The 15,810-nt window shown below is 49.4% G+C and overlaps 5 protein-coding genes across 5 annotated transcripts; 1 reads left to right on the top strand and 4 right to left on the bottom strand.

The window, feature by feature from the left end:
- Nucleotides 1-4,124: 4,124 nt before the first annotated feature.
- On the bottom strand, nucleotides 4,125-5,351 carry IAQ61_004912 (uncharacterized protein; the record flags this gene model as incomplete). Its single annotated transcript, XM_003839515.2, has 1 exon — nucleotides 4,125-5,351. The coding sequence occupies one exon, from the start codon at nucleotides 5,349-5,351 to the stop codon at nucleotides 4,125-4,127; it is 1,227 nt and encodes a 408-aa protein (XP_003839563.2).
- A 952-nt stretch (nucleotides 5,352-6,303) lies between these two features.
- IAQ61_004911 (uncharacterized protein) lies at nucleotides 6,304-9,347 on the bottom strand. Its single transcript, XM_003839514.2, has 3 exons — nucleotides 7,974-9,347; nucleotides 7,516-7,919; nucleotides 6,304-7,460 (listed from the first exon to the last, which is right to left on the bottom strand). The coding sequence occupies exons 1-3, from the start codon at nucleotides 8,890-8,892 to the stop codon at nucleotides 6,342-6,344; spliced, it is 2,442 nt and encodes an 813-aa protein (XP_003839562.1). The 5' UTR covers nucleotides 8,893-9,347; the 3' UTR covers nucleotides 6,304-6,341.
- A 109-nt stretch (nucleotides 9,348-9,456) lies between these two features.
- IAQ61_004910 (uncharacterized protein) lies at nucleotides 9,457-9,738 on the bottom strand (the record flags this gene model as incomplete). Its single annotated transcript, XM_003839513.2, has 1 exon — nucleotides 9,457-9,738. The coding sequence occupies one exon, from the start codon at nucleotides 9,736-9,738 to the stop codon at nucleotides 9,457-9,459; it is 282 nt and encodes a 93-aa protein (XP_003839561.2).
- A 1,429-nt stretch (nucleotides 9,739-11,167) lies between these two features.
- IAQ61_004909 (uncharacterized protein) lies at nucleotides 11,168-12,246 on the top strand (the record flags this gene model as incomplete). Its single annotated transcript, XM_003839512.1, has 2 exons — nucleotides 11,168-11,672; nucleotides 11,747-12,246. 2 exons carry the CDS (start codon nucleotides 11,168-11,170, stop codon nucleotides 12,244-12,246), a joined length of 1,005 nt encoding a protein of 334 aa, XP_003839560.1.
- Nucleotides 12,247-13,506: 1,260 nt separating this feature from the next.
- IAQ61_004908 (uncharacterized protein) lies at nucleotides 13,507-15,393 on the bottom strand (the record flags this gene model as incomplete). The annotated part of the gene is made up of 1 exon (XM_003839510.2): nucleotides 13,507-15,393. The coding sequence occupies one exon, from the start codon at nucleotides 15,391-15,393 to the stop codon at nucleotides 13,507-13,509; it is 1,887 nt and encodes a 628-aa protein (XP_003839558.2).
- Nucleotides 15,394-15,810: the final 417 nt, after the last annotated feature.

Genomic DNA, 15,810 nt, shown 5'->3' with positions numbered 1-15,810 from the left:
AAGGGGGAAGGGAAGAATTTAGGGTAGATAGGGGGAGGAGAGGAGAGGAGAGGAGAGGAGAGGAGAGGAGAGGAGAGGAGAGGAGAGGAGAGGAGAGGAGAGGAGAGGAGAGGAGAGGAGAGGAGAGGAGAGGAGAGGAGAGGAGAGGAAAGAGGATAGAAGGAGAAAAGAAAGACTGCCATCATCCATACAAGACAGAATTTCCAACCCTGGTCTCCTGTCTACATTCAACTCAACGTTGATGTTCTGGTGGGAGGATGTTTTTACGTCAGTACTATCTTTCTTATTCATCATGTTACTGTTGGTGTATTTGGTGTTGGTGTTGTTGGGATTTGCGACACCTTGTGGTGTATGTTGGACATGTTTATGTATATATTTTTGCGCTATATAGGTACACATATCTCTCTCTTCCTTATAGCCCTTCCCACAGAGCACACACACACACACACGGGGGAGACGTACAAGGGGGAAAGAGGCCCAAGTTGGTGTGAAAGCGGTAACGGGGCATGGTTAGGCGGGTACGTGGCAGAGCTTGATAGTTTATAAATAAGAAAAAAAGTGCTATACAGATTCCGTCCTATGCGGAGAAAGCAGAGAAATAACTTTATCCAGACCACACTAGCTTGTACCCGCCATTCGACTCTCGTCGCCATACAGTCAGTAGTGGAAGATCGTGCAATGACGGGTCTTAATGAGCGTCTTAACCCATCGGGCTTGAAATTTGCAGTTTTAGCCGTTTTGGAGGCGTATGTAGCATACTTGTTTTGTATAGGTAGGGAGGTGTGGTGTTTAACGTTGTTGCAAGGCACGGTGTAACGCAGTGCTAATACATGGGATATTAGTCCATAAGAGTGACGGGTTCTGCGATTTTATGGTATTTGATGATTAGGCATGGTGTTCGTGTTGAGATGAGGGGCGTTCTATGTGTGGAGGGTTACTAGGATGTTTATTAGAGGTTAGAGATAGTGGGTCAATGTGGGGTTGAGTGAGGATGCTGAAGTGGTGTGTCTACGCATGATGAAGTAAATTGTGCGTGTAGTTAGTCGGCGGGGATGGGTAAACTTCTAGGTATTGTAGTACAAGTCCGCACGCGCTCCTACTACAAGTAATCACGACTGACCATGTCAGCTGCTTGCGAGATTGTCTTGTCTTGTATCTTTAATAATAGCACATACAAATGGAGCCCAAGACTCTGCTGTAATAGAGCATTACTAACCTGTCTTTACAAATGAGAAGCCAGGTCGTGATATGCAAGGTTGATGGCAGCCTGACCTTTGTATGCAAGATGTGAAGAAGACTATGTGCTTTGTTAGATCAATGGGCGTTGTTTTCTAGTGACTGGAGCGTTGGTCGTGGTTGCACGGCGTTGGATCGGTGCTTTTGGAGAGACGGTGCAACGGATGAGGAGTATTAGAGTCTACCGGTAGTAGGAGGTGGTATAATATAGTAATGTTACTTAAGTAGCGCTCCCATTAGTTAGCCACATCATCACTCACACAACGAGTTCTAGCCACAATCCCATCCCACCTCCTCCGCCGTGCTAGAAAGGTAGAAAGCAACAACACCTCCACTCCCCTCCCCACCTTTCAGCAAAAAGCCCAACCAAAAGAATAATCACCACAGTGGCAAAAACAAATCAATATCAATCGCGTCGTTGGGGTAGCATTTCTGCGCCACTCTAGCGCGTACCATACTACCCCTTCAGGCAAGATTCTGCGCGTCATGACGTGAAAACCCCATAGCCAACGGTGCGCCCAGCGCTAGACAAATCCGTCGCAATTAACAAGACAACCGAAGTGTACCAAACAATTGCCCTATTTTCGGATATCACATCTCTCGCTACCCGTGTATTGGCAGTGCTGATCAGTCATTGCTGCTTTACAATGTGCGGAGAATGGAATTGTCCAATCGCTATGGGAAATACTGTTGTTGGGCTTGGTGATTCGTTGGACATGGTCCTGTTCTTCTGGTCTCTGGTTGCGTGGGTCTGCCACTACATAGATCTATTGAATTGCTACTACGACCGCCACAGTAAAATGTCGGGTGCTGGCTGATTGCTTTCTGGGGAAGCCGATATATCCGGTAGTGCATACACTACAATATCGCCACGTCTGAGTCGCCACATCGGAGGCGTTAAAATTTCGAATGTGAAAAAGACAGGAATGGGGGGGTGCTGAATTGATGAAGAAGTCAATTGAAAAAGACACTGACGCCGTTGTGCACCGCTATCCATCTCATTCTACAGCGCTGCTCAGCAACGCAAGTCACACAGGAGTACCTTTCAGGGAAGTCTCCAGATCTCTTCAACTACCAGAGTACCTAGATACTATTGCCACTCTGCCTCGCCTCAGTAGGTGAAAACGGGGCTTGATGTCTGTACCGTGAATTTGCCGGCGCTATATGATATCGTTGACCCGTACACCAACGTCTACCAAAGATCGGCAAAACAAAGCCCATTCGAGGAATATTGTGAAAGTAGTATGGAAGTTAAAATACGTTCGGGGGAGTATTGGCTCCCTATCTCTAGCGTCATGTTAGTAAATCGATACTCGTCGATGAAGACATAGCAAGCATTGTGCCGTGGTAAATTGATGGCTCCAGTAAGTATCTTGTCAGCCATGAACATACGATATGACATTTCGTTATGTGTGGCAATGCCTGGAACTTTACAGCTCAAGTTAGACAACAGTTTCAATCCACAATCTTGCATGCAAAGAGAGAGTACATCAATCTTCATCACATACATGTTGCCGTGAAGCCGAAGGCCGAAGTTGGTATTCGAGCTAAACGCGCTGCATGGCGTATCTGGATTACTATGCCCTTGTCGGCTGCACCATCTCCATATGGATAGTCCGCTCAATTTTCGCATCAAGTGGAGAATTACTTCTACACAATTGGTATCTACTCACGTGCTCGAGTATGATTGGATTCGCAGTCTTGCAATCACTTTTTTTTCTTTCTCGGGCACTTACCACACCTACACCTTTCCAGCAGAGAGAAGACTCACCACCACTCCGGTAATTTTCTGTTGAACTGCAATAAGCCTATGGCGTTCTAGCTACTGACACACCGCACATATTTCCTACAACACATCTGATCAGCTAGCATACCGGCACTGTCGGATCCATACGCACTATATCTTTCTTTTTCCCCATCTCAACGCCCCCAGTCCACCCCCCATCCCCATGACGTGATCCTCGGTCCACCAGTGCGCTCTCTACCAAACTCTCCATCCCAATTTATTCTCCTTTGGTGGGCTAATCACTGAGATTGACACATGCGTTTGAGGTTAGCCCGTGCGCGAAGAAGGTTCGCTTCCGCAACGCTTGTTTGCTGCTTGCCTAACACGTTGAACCTAGTAGACGCTCAGCTCTACTGTGTCTAGATTGACCGCACGCTTCCCCCTGTCAATCCTTTTCTGTGGAGCTGAGCTGGCAAGCCACATGCAGGTCCAGACCTTGGGGTTAGGCACACGACACTGTACTTCGGCGCTCTATGTGGCTTGCTTCACTGATGCATTGGGACAGATGGGAAGAGGAGGTGGGTGCTGGCTAGTTGTCGGATTGATGTTTTCAGACAGGTCAAATCTATGCTTCTTTGTCAATTGGAGTTGTGGCGTCTTTGGACTCCAAACTTAGGATTAGAGTGAATAGTACATTCGCACATGCATTGGAAATTCACAATCTTGCACAAACAGATTCAACCAGATCCAATCAGTCATGTTAGCCGCACTGATCTGCCGGAGTTCAAGTCATCCGCAATATCTGCTCTACTCTACTCCTGGCGATCGAAAAACATCGCGAGAAAAAGCAACGGTTGTGGACCGGGATCGACCTAGATTAGAGAAGCAAAAATTCCTTCAACATGGCAAAGTCAACATGTGGAAAAGTGATTATACGACGACGATCTTGATTTGCTAAAACTTAAATCTATAGAGATTATAAGGGATTTACGTCATGACACTCAAGGGTGCATCCAGAACTGAATCATCGTAACGCGCCAGAAAAAAAAAGGAAAGTCGCCGCAGTGGGGAATAGCCGGAATACCCTCCTTCGGCTACACACCCAACCAAGCTGCGCAAAGACACCAGACGTGAAAATGAGTGCTGGTTAAACGAGTGCTGTTCACACGAGAATGACACGCTTGGCAGCCGCGTTCTTGGGGAGCGCAGGCTCAGCGCCTCGTCGTGAGAGGACACCGCCACGCTTGATGTAGCCGGGCTCAGCATGGCCGTACTCCTCGGTTGGCTCGTAGTAGTCAGATGAAGGATCAGGCTTGGGGGGCTGAGTGCTTGAAGAGGTGACGGCAGGGTGGGCAGGGTAGGTTGGGTAGGTTGGGTAGCCAAAGGTAGGCTTGGGCTTCTCGGGCTCATAAGTGCAAGTGTAGGGCTGGTTGGTCTTGGTGATGGTGACCGTCTCAGCAGGGTGGTGCCAGGTACCAGCAGGGTATTTTGTGACAGTTGGGTAGGTGATGGTGGTGTCGTGAGGGTAGACGGTCACGGTGGGCTTGACAATGGTGTAGACACCGGGCTTGTCACAGGTGACGATCTTGCTATGGATGACGGTCTTGGTCACGACGCCATGGGTCTCATAGGCGGGGTAAGCAGCAGTGATGGTGGTGGGCTTGTTGACCTTGGTGGTGACACCGCCGTATGTGCAAGGCTTGTTGGCCTCGGCGTGGTAGGTACCCTGTGCTGGTACGGCAGTGGGGTGTGCATAGGTGATGTCGGCAGCAGGAATGGTGTAGATTCCTGGCTGGGCGTAGGTGGTGACTGAGGTCTTGGGAGGACCATAGTAGAATGTTTGCACATACTTGTGCCACTTTCCGCCCTTGTACTTCTTGATAGTCATCACTTGCTCGTCCTTGTCGTCCTCGCACTTGGGGTTTCCTGGGTATCCGGGAATGGCGTGGGGACCGACGTGGTCGAATGAGCACTCATGGATCTCCTCGTACAGCTCGTTCCATACCTTGGTGGTGTGGGTGGAGTTGCTGTAGCCGTATGGCTTGCCGTATCCAGTTGGCTGGGCGTTGCCTCCATAGACAGTGCTGGTTACAGTGTGGGTGAGGGTCTTCTTGGTAGAATAGATGGTCAGGTCTTGGTCGCCCTTGGTGACTGTGATCTTCTTTCCGTAGGCAGTGATGACCGAGGACATGGCCTCGTACTCCTCCCATTTACCCTTGACGTAGGTTGGTACGGCCTGGTACTGAGCGGTGACAGTGACAGGTTCCTTGCCGTGTCCCGGGTAAACGGTGGTGTACCCCAGCTTGGTCGATGATGAGGTTGGAGCAGGGCCATAACCATACTCGGCAGCGACAGTAGCGGCGAAGATGAGGGGTGTGAAGGACTTCATTTTCGCTAGGTATATTAAGTAATACTATTAAGTGTTGCTGTATGAACGAGTGACAGTGGGTGAGAGCGAGCTGAAATCTTATCCGAATGAGCGAGGAGTCTTCTCAAGTACTTGCAAAGCGGTGGAGCTGAACCATCCTGGAAAGATTTCTAGCACAAGAAGTGCCGACCATCTCATTTGAGCAAGCCACCTTTGTTGTCGTCCCGGTGGCTTTCTCTTGGTCAATCTACCGTAGCGAGAATGCGTAGACGATACGTACCTGATCGAGACATCGATGCTGGCAAGCGGGCGGCCTTGGTCACTAACCGAGTCAACAAGGCTGAAGACGGCCATGACTAGAGAATGGACGATCTCGTCTCGTGCTTGATTACCGGTTCGAGGCATAACTCAGGAGCCACAGTGTATCTAGTCCAGTTATTGGGAACGCCTGGAAGCGCGTGTTGATGCCGCTAGCAAAGGTTGCGGTTGGCCCCGGCCAATGACGAGCGACTGGGTACCCCTGATGCCATATTTCCCCTTCCAGCCATAGTCGACGGTATAGAAAGCCTAATTGGAGATAACAGGACATGGATCTACGCCTACTTCAGTTTGCCAAGTCGGATCCGCTCTACGGTGGAGATTTACTGTCAAGCCCTTGCCGTTTGCTGGCAATCTGCCACAATACACTGATTAGCTCGCTCTTCAGCAGCTGGGGGGCCTCTATGGGCGTCATTTAGTGTATTGATTGCGGCATGAGCGTCCTCTACCAATCTCAAGGCGCTGCTGAGCTCTTGCATGGCCTGATGAGAATCCACTGTGATCGGCGAGACCGAAGTGAATTGGATCTTGCAAAAAAGTTGCTGCATGCACTGCTTGTCACAAGCGCAGACATTCTGGGGCCGAGATTGCCCAACAGAGGTTGATCACTGGGTAGCATCCAGACGCGATTTCTGAAAGGAAACAAGAACATATTTTCGTCTATCAAGATGTATCAGGTGTCTAAATGAATGGCTACTTTTCGTAGCTGGATACGTCGGGCAGTAAGCCCTCAAACAACGCGCTCATTACTTTCCTAAGATGCTCCAATTCCGCCTGATCAGTCGTGACAACATCATCATTCAAACAAATCTGACCAGTCTTCTTATGATGCCTGATGTAAGGTTTCAGCAATACATGTTCGGCTTGCTCGGCATCAGTCACCATGTAAAAATTGGCGTCTGGGTTGACAACGGTGTACTGAAATTTCATCAGTGCTTTGATCACAGTCTCCCGCTGCTTTGCCTTTTTCACCGGGTGGGGCAGAAGTGGCCCCAGCCCAGCTCGCCGCCTGTTGAGAACAAGCTTGATCAGACAGTCTCCGCAGCGCGGGGACTCGCGTGCCACCCGATTGAAGATAGTGGCGGCTGAGAAGACTGGGCTGCGAGCTTCTTCGTCGCTAAAAGACATGGAAAATCCTGGTCCTAAGCAGTTCTCCAGGTCGAACGCATCGCAATCTAAATCCTGAGTGTGGATAGGACCATCTAGCGACGTCCACAGTATGTCAGTGTTGACGACTGGGGGTTTAAGCCCAGCTCGCTCGAGCAAACTTCCGACTTGATAAAATATCCGCCGCCGGAAGGTTTCGGGACTGTCATTGCCCATACCCTCAGCTAGATCGCGTACGATTCTTTGGCGTTCGCTCCAGTCCAAGTAGCCGTCATCGTCCACGTCGCTGCGTAGCATGATGTAACTCCAGAGGAGTGCTTCCCTGTGCCGTTCCATGGTATAGTGAAAAACTACATACCATGAGTAGAGCTGAAAGCCGGTTTCGCCCCGAAACCGCTGATAGGCACTTCTCATAGCTGGGCCAGGAAAGCTTGTGATTGCTTCTTTGGTAATGCTTCGGGAGAGCGAGTGGCCAAAGTGAACCTGTCCTTTGCGCTTACGAGCGCCGAACCGGCGATTTAGCAGCCATGACGTATAGATTAGGAAGGGTTTTTCGCCGAAGCGTTCAGCATCCTTCTCCGTCGGAGGCTGCAAAGTATTATATGCATTGGTCTTGAAACCAAGTGTAGGACCAAATAGCGGCGAGTACAAGTCGGATGCCGAATGTGGCTTGCCCAAGATCATGTCATCAGAGAGCGCAAACATCTAGAGAAAGTTAGCTTGCTATTCTGAATACTTGGGCGGAATAGAGGTAGCTTACCCTGTCTGTTTCAGATTTTGTGTTGTATAGTTGATTCTCGATGGTGAGAGAGTCGAAACTAGGCAGACACTTTCGTTCATCTGGTCCAAAGAACTCCTCCTGGGACAAGACCTCGACTTTTTTCAAATCTGTCCTCAACCAGTGAGGTCGTTGCTTGCCGAATGTGGTTCGCGATTTCTCGTCCGTTTTTTCGTTCTTGAAAGCATTGACAAGAATTTGGATACGATTTGTGAAGTGCCCCGCATATTTTTCGACGCTACGCATAGAATAACGCAGTTCATCCCATTCACGATATCTGTTGGAGCCATGCGACGCAATCCAGAGACCCTCTGGGTCATTCAGTGTAGAGTTTATCTCGTAGGGTCGCATAGTGTCTTTCAACTCGGATTGCGAACCGTTTACCCCTAAAAGTATCGTTAGTCAATGATCCCTTCTTAAACCTGGTAATTAACACTTACACGTATACACAAAGTCTATTTTGGGTTCTTTTAGCCGAGGCCCTGTGTAACGTGCCTTTGAAATCCAGTCATCTTCCCACCCTTCCAGTACGACATCCTTGACGGAGACTTCAAAGGGTACGTAGAAGAGATCAGGAAGGTCCGCAGCCTTATCTTTGACCGCCTGACATTCATCTGCAGTGGGAAATTCGTAGTTTTCGGTCCATGTCGGCTGCTCTTCCAAAGGCATGATGGGGCGCGGCTCTCCTCTGGATTGCGGCTGGTCCTTCTCTTCGACGTCATCTTTCTCTTCTTGAACAGAAGCAAATTGTTCCTTTGAGGGATGATCCGCATTGAGAAGATCATCCACCTTTGCCTTCTCACTTTGTATCCTGACCTGACTGTCACTGTTGAATACAGGCTGTTCAATTTCTGTCCCAGTGCTGTCATCATCGTCTGGATGAGTCAAGTGCGCAGAGTGTTGAACAATTTCGTCACCGGTATCTTTTCCGATTTGATCGACATCTTCGGTATCTTCGTATGCCGCGTTATCGGCGGGGACCTTGAGCGCACCAGTAGAGTCGCCTGCAACTGCAACTGCGGCGGCCGGGGTATCTGGGGACTCAGCGCTGTGTGCGCCAACGTCGTGGTTCAGCGAGGCGAGAGGTTTTGGAGTTCCAACTCTCAGTATTGGTTGTGACTTTGGTAGCGTGTGAGGGAGTTTTATGTTTGTGGGAGACTCTTTTCTTAAGATGTCATCGAATGTTTCGGGCGAGAGTCTTGCGGCGAGTGGTTTCGATGCCGCCTCTGGGTGGGCATGTTTGGGCCGGCCAAGTATGTTGGAGTGCCATAGCAAGAACACAGAGACAAGAAGCAGAGCCCAGTAATACTTGCGAAAGGAGCGACGAGGCCGATACAATTGCTGCTTTCGGCCAATCATGATGAAGTGGACAAAGCGAGCGAGGTTTCTAGTTGGCAGATCATAAGGCGACCGTCGTCAGGAGAAATCGAAAAGACTCCGTGATACGACTTTAGAGATGTTCGAATCGTTGCCAAATAGATGTGGTATTTGATCGCGTGCCCTTGGAAATGTCTCCCGCAGTAGGTCAAGGGTGCTTGGAGTGTGGACATTTGCATGACAGTATGTATGTACCCCTGGACTCTTGGCGGTAGACGCAGGATTTTTTTCTGCGCCCGTCTTTCCCATGGCTCTAGACATCGAGAGTCCTTCTCAGCTCTTCATCAGCGGTAGTGGCGTTGATGCCGCCTGGAGGTTGGCGTGATACGCTTTGGCTCACCAGGCCAGGATTCGTGCAGGGCCGCCATAACTACGGTAAACAGTACCAAGGTAGCCTCAAGTGATGGACAAACGTGTTGGGAACAGAGGCACGCGACAGTCTACCGCCAAGTCCGCCATCCCCCGATGTTGTTTACCTACGAGGTCGAGTCCTGTAAGGCGTCACGCTAAGACGCGGCTCAGCCAGCCTTGTGGTAGAGATGATCGCTAGGGAGTCGATCTGGCCCTTTGTCGTACGGTAGTGGTCAGAGCGTTTCCCGTGGAGGCCTTAGCACATCGACCAGGGATGCCCATGCATAACGCCATCTGCGGCTCTGCAACCATTGACGCAGGGGGTATGCAGGCCATGACAGCTTCAACTTCAGCTTCACGATTTCTAGCTCCTGAAAGCTCTTGTTCTTCTCCACGATAGTACCCTAATCTTCTGGATGTGTAGGTACAGACTAGCAGCCCCTTTTCCCAAATGACATTTCCAAATAAGACACTCATGCTGACGGTACCTTGCCGTCAAATAGAGGGAGATTGGAATTCTCAATGGGATTAGCTACAATGAGGGTTGAGAGAGCCGTACGTCGAGAGGTCGAATCCAATGAGGGAACAAGAAACACTCGGCTCGGAAACCTTGAGACGCGGCGCGGCACGTCGAACTTACAGATTAAGATTTTCGCGATTGTAACAGCTTACGCAAGGCTTCCATTCTGATCTGCATGGCGCGAATGAACCGTTCAAGGGGGGTCGACTGTACTCAGCTAGCGTTGGTTTGAACCCAATCTCATGTGTATTGTACAGTACCGGTAGAGATTTCAGACTACACACTTCACTCATTGGGACCGACTGTCTAGATGCAGGCTGTGATGAGAGAAAAACTTAATCGAACCAGGTCGAATTGATGGATTGTCATGAACACGCCAAGGGCATTGAAGTGTTGTTTTGCTGGCAGAGAAAGATAAAACCAAACTTTGCAAAATCACCGACGCTCTGGCCTCATCACCCTGGCTCCGCAATCCTGGTACCAGGTGCCAGCCGAAAAGCTTGGTATTGACCTCGCCTCAATTGGTAATGATTCATCCATCAGTTCTACTTTGAGCCTTTTGCTAGTCCGGCTCTCATCCAATCCGCTGTACTTGCACAGATCGAGATAAGCAAATATATTCACTAAGACATATCGAGACCAGGCGAGGTAGGTAGTCGGTCCGAATAGCTCAGCTCGACCATCTTTCGCTTATCCAGACGGCATTTGATGCCAACTTCAGCGTAACTAATTACCTATTCTATCCATTGCAATTGCTAGCTCGTATCGTCATTGAAAAGCAAATTCTGTATGCTTTTTCTTGTTCCTTTTTCAGGGGTCCGTATGCCCAAACCTGGTTCTCATATTACTTGTAGTGTAAACTGTCTCGCTTACTTCTCATGTCTACTGTATCTACCCAATGCTGTGATATCAACAACATGGCGCAAACTACGCCACGTCAACACGGCACAGCCGGTAGGCCGAATTTATCGCTAACCCCGAAAGCGGAGCGATACAGAAAAAGAGCCCATGTTGAAAAGTGAGGTCTCCCCATTCGTACTCGGCGCTAGCTGATCCGCTAACGAAGAGGCGACGCCGCAAGCTCAGGCCGCCACACCCAGGCTCACAATGCCTCCTCACATTGAACCAAGTCCGCGCCCCTATCTTCCTTCATGGATGATTGGGCTTTTTCGCCATGGACCGCATGCTTGAGAGCTACCTACCTAGATCGACAACCGGGATTCATGTGCGTCGGCTGATCCCATTGATGCGGTTGGGCAAAGAAAAGTAGTGAAGTCTGAAGTCTAGTTCATGTCTGCGTCTGCTTCCAGACAGAAGGTCTATAACCCTCATTCCCTACGGTCCCTACAGTCTCTACGGTGCGTATAACGAGACCCCAACGTCAAGATGATGTTCAATCCCAGTGTGTCTTTGCTTATGCGCATTGTTCCTTGTGTTTTTATCATCGTCTTCCTATATCTCATGCTAGACCATTGGGGTCCACAAGTTCCCTCATATTCGCTACGCCAAGCTAGCACGGGCAATGAGCACGCATACATGGGTTTTCTTGCTGCGCCGTATGACCTGAACGACACTGCCAGTGATGATGAAGACCACTACTACACTCAGACACGAATGCTGCTCTACCAACTACGTCACGACCCTGCAACCCGGTCACCAAACAACTATCCATTCGTTGTGCTAGTCACAGATGATGTGTCTCCGTCAAAACGCGAGAGGCTGCAACGAGAAGGTGCAATCGTCAAGAGGATCGAAAAGCTAAAGCCTCTTCAGCATGTGACGAGGAAAGCATGGCAAGATCAAATCACCAAACTGAGATTATTTGAGCAAATCGAGTATAAAAAGATACTTTATCTCGACTCTGACCACTTCTTGACAAGACCTATGGATGGTAAGCTACCCTAGTACTGACTATCCGGAAACAGTGTTCCAAATTCCCCTCGACCACAACTAACACTCATCCAGGCATCTTCGAAGACGAGGCTGCACAAGTCCAACAAAACAAGAATCTCCCCGCAGCAGACGCAACAAAAAGCGACGAAGCCCCTCAACCAGCCACATACGGCTTCGCCTCCAACGCCGGTTCAGGAGGCTACGACCACAGCATCCCCCCACGCAAGGGCAACAACGTCAACGGTGGATTCATCCTCTTAGAGCCCTCCCTCGAACTCTTCAACTACTACCTCTCGCTGACGACCCCGGAAACCGAAGGCCGCTACAACGGACGCTACAACGAACAAGGTGTCTGGCAATATGCCCATAGGCGAAATGGAAACATGCCATGGATGCAAGTCCACTGGAAGTGGAACATCAACTGGGCGACTTACAAGGATTACACCGATGGTGATTTTGCAAGCTTGCACACCAAGTACTGGGGCCTCGATCATGACCCACAGCTGAGGGACCTCTTGATGCGAATCAAGTGGAAAATGGAGGGGTTCTGGGAAGCTCATGATGCTTTGTAAGACATTCGATTCGTGTAGATTATGTATAGACTATCACTTTATGTTTTTTGATGACAAAACTAATTCTAATCATGAGGCTTAGAACCCAGTGTAATTTTCTTTGAGTGATGTTCTCGTAAAGGAAGAACTTGCTGCACCTGGAGTCTAGAGAAGTAAGCAAGTTACAGCACGCAGTTCCTCTCCTTCTTTGTATAGGTTGGTTCAGCACTAATTGCAAATCTAGCAATCACGGCCACGGGCAAGAATTACATAACAGCATACTGTTAAATCACCAGAAGTGCTTACAAGTTACCGATCTCCACCTATCCAAAATCAGCCCAGGACCTCATGAGTCGCAACATGATACACTGCTCCCATCCGCGAAAAACAAACCCCTTTAATACATCCAGCCCTCTTCTCCATCCACAATACATTCACCACCTTCCCAACACCCCATATCACCCCAGATGCGCTAAATCACAGCCCCCCACCCCTCACAAATCCGATCCACCAACCCACCAACCCAGGCTTTCGCGTTCCCGGTACCCATCCCCTCCCTCGCTCCCTCCCCCTCCCCACCATTAAAGCAGGAAATGCACAAAAACCCACCTCTGCACGCCCGTCTCCTCCCTTTTGGAATTCACCCAGGCAGCGTCGACACAGCGGGATCGTGTCGCCTGGATGCAGGCTGTGCAGGATTGTGGCATCGCAGTCTGGACAGGCGAGGGGGGTTTCCTCGGGGAGGAAAGTTAGGGGGAGGAGTGGTGCGTTTGGGGTTTGGATTGGTGGGGCGGGGAGACGTTGGTGGTGGTTGTGGTGGTGAAGGCAGGTTGGGGAATACTGGCGGGAGGCTGGAGGAAGTCGTAGAATGTTGTGGGTGGGCATGTTGTGTTTTGGTGGGCTAGATGGGTGAATGACGTGGTTGCGTGTTTATATGTATATTGAGGATACAATGAGTACGCAAGGTTGGTTATAGTGTGAACGTGCGAGTATATGGTAGAAGTCACTGACAACTTTTTTTAAGGTATGACTGATGATTATATCGATCGTAATATATCGTTATCAACATTCAATCTCAGACTGTGAGAAGCACAGCAAAGACTGCAAAACACGTCACTAAACCTCACAACAAGTACTACAATTATGTGAAACCTCTTCTTGAATATTTGACTCATACCTCTAGATCTAGTCCCCCCATATCCCCAACAACACATGCAACTCCAACTTCCCAATGAAAGAACCCCAAAGTTTCACAAGTCCAAAACGTCTGAGATTTATCACCTACCTCTTCGTCCGCTTTCGCGCGGGAAGCAAACCTGCAAATTCATCCTGCCCGTAACGAACAGGAGGCTTCCGGATGCGCGTTGAGCGTCGCGAAAGGGGTGGAGGAGCATTATGGGCGGAGATTGATGGCGCTGGTGCTGGAAGTGGTGATGATGGCGCAGCAGACGGAGTCGGTGAAGGTGGTACGGGTAGAGGGGTCTCTGGTACCACAGCTGTTTTGTCAATTACGTCTGTTGGAGACGGGGATCCTGGTGGAGAGGATGGGATTAGTACAGTTGATTGTGGCGACAACTGGGATATTATAGGAGCTGTAGGTGACGCTGTGCCTGGTCGTCGAGGACTAGGCACTACTTTCTCAACCGAAGAATTCTTTTGTGTACCAACCTCGGTGTGTTGTGGTGATGATGAAGATACTGGAAGTGTAGCAAGTTCCGTCTGCTTATCTTCCACGACACTTGTTAAAGTGCGAGCCGGGTGGGGAGGTGGTTCTAGATCTTCATCGCTAGGTTCTGAAATAGTATCAGAATAGTCCAGTCCATATGTGATGCCAAATTGTTTGGGTGATGCACTTCGCTTTCGCTTTTTAGCCAAGGAAGACAAAGAAGCATTAAGCTTCTCTGGAATTTTAGGCTCTTCAGCAGGTATACTATCAGGCTGGTAGGACACCGTAGTTATGGTCGTGCCTGAAAGAACGCCTTGCTTAAGGGGTGAAGGTTTGTCCGCACAAGATAGAGGCGAAGACGTAGGCAAAGATCGCTTTGGAGACTGTTCCTTCTCTACAGGTGGCATAGACGAGTCTACAGCCCAAATGAGCGTCGAAGTTCCATCGGCTTGGAAGATGAGCTGATTACCGGCTGTATCTTGTACATTGGTCTTTCCACCCTCAGGAAAAGGAACGTGAACGATTTTAATGTCGCTTGCAGGTTCCTCATCCAGCACTCCCGCGTGGATCATGACAGCCAGTTTGGAGCGGTTCAGCCGCCCAGGCTGTTTCTCCGCGGGCCGTACCAGACGTGGCGTGGGCAGGGAAATGAATGCCTGGCGCTCTTTTTCAACGGCTGCAAAACGCTGTCCTGTACCTGAAGCCAAGACGAAGTTTGGCTGCAACAAATGGCCAGGTGGATAAGACGTGCCAGTATTGAGGAGCATGCCAGAGAGCAGTTCGATAGAAAGAGCCAATCGAGCTTCGCTACCGTTGAAGTTCTCAGATGGGTTAGATGGCATGAATCCTTCAATACATTGAAAAATAAGATGAAAATGGTCCATCAATACGGACGCAACCTTTGCTTGGTCCGCAGTATATTCACACGTGTCAACAAAGAGTTTATTGGGCACACGCTTGCGAATGTACATTGCGAGAATAGGCAGCATGTCTCCGCACTGTTCCAAAGCATTTAGATAGAAAGCTTGGTACTTTTCAGGACCAGGACGGGAGAGCGTCTGTCGAAAAATGGGATCCTGGATATGTGCTAGCGCTTCTGGCGTGCGGTTGAGGAATTCCTCACATGCATTCGCTAATTCTTTGCCGTCTGCGATTCGTGCTTCCAGGAACTTTACGAGGTCTTGAAGTTGGCTGACTTCGTTGGTTCCGTAGGTGCCAATCTCCTGTGGATGTGCGTGACGTTGCAAGACCTCGTCCAACTCTTCCCGTGCATCAGGCACGGTAGCTGGGCGACAGTTATTGCAAGGCCCAACACGTTGTTTTGTAGCAAAGATGATCGTTTCTTCTTCGCTTGTCGGGGAGCAAGCAGCAGGTGCACAGTCGATGCCCTGGTCGAGATTGTTGAGAAGCGTTGCCATATTGCAGAGCCGCGTGTCTTTGGCGACAATTGAGAGCTCCTTGCTGCCACAAGCAAGACAGTGCACCAGAGTGAAGCCACACATCCTTGATGGGAATTGGGTGGACTTTAGTCTTTGTATGGGAGAGGTTGGAGCTGAGCGAGGCGTGTTTGTTTGCAGAGGTCGCAATTTTTATTTGGACAAGGCAGCAAACCTAGTTAGTGTTTCAGTGCCCAAGAGTATGGATCGCATAAGATAATCAAGTTTAGAAACTGTTAGATGTGGGTGAAATGTGTGTATGCATATTCAGTGAAACTTATTTGACGAGATTATGAATCAGAAGAGAATAAGCACAATATCTCACCGTGCATGCACGGCTGACATTGTGCTTCTTGCTCGATATTATAGCTATTGTGCCGGAACAAGGATATATACCAAAGCACATTGTGAAGCTCTTGAAGGACATGAGATATAAACACAGTATTTGTAGGTACGTCGAAGTGCAAGTATGCTAATTTAGTC

Source organism: Plenodomus lingam, assembly GCF_022343315.1.
Source record: "Plenodomus lingam strain CAN1 chromosome Unknown contig_19, whole genome shotgun sequence".
NCBI lineage: Eukaryota > Fungi > Ascomycota > Dothideomycetes > Pleosporales > Leptosphaeriaceae > Plenodomus > Plenodomus lingam.
The sequence above is the reverse complement of the archived record's forward strand: the minus strand, read 5'-3'. Positions and strand labels throughout refer to the sequence as shown.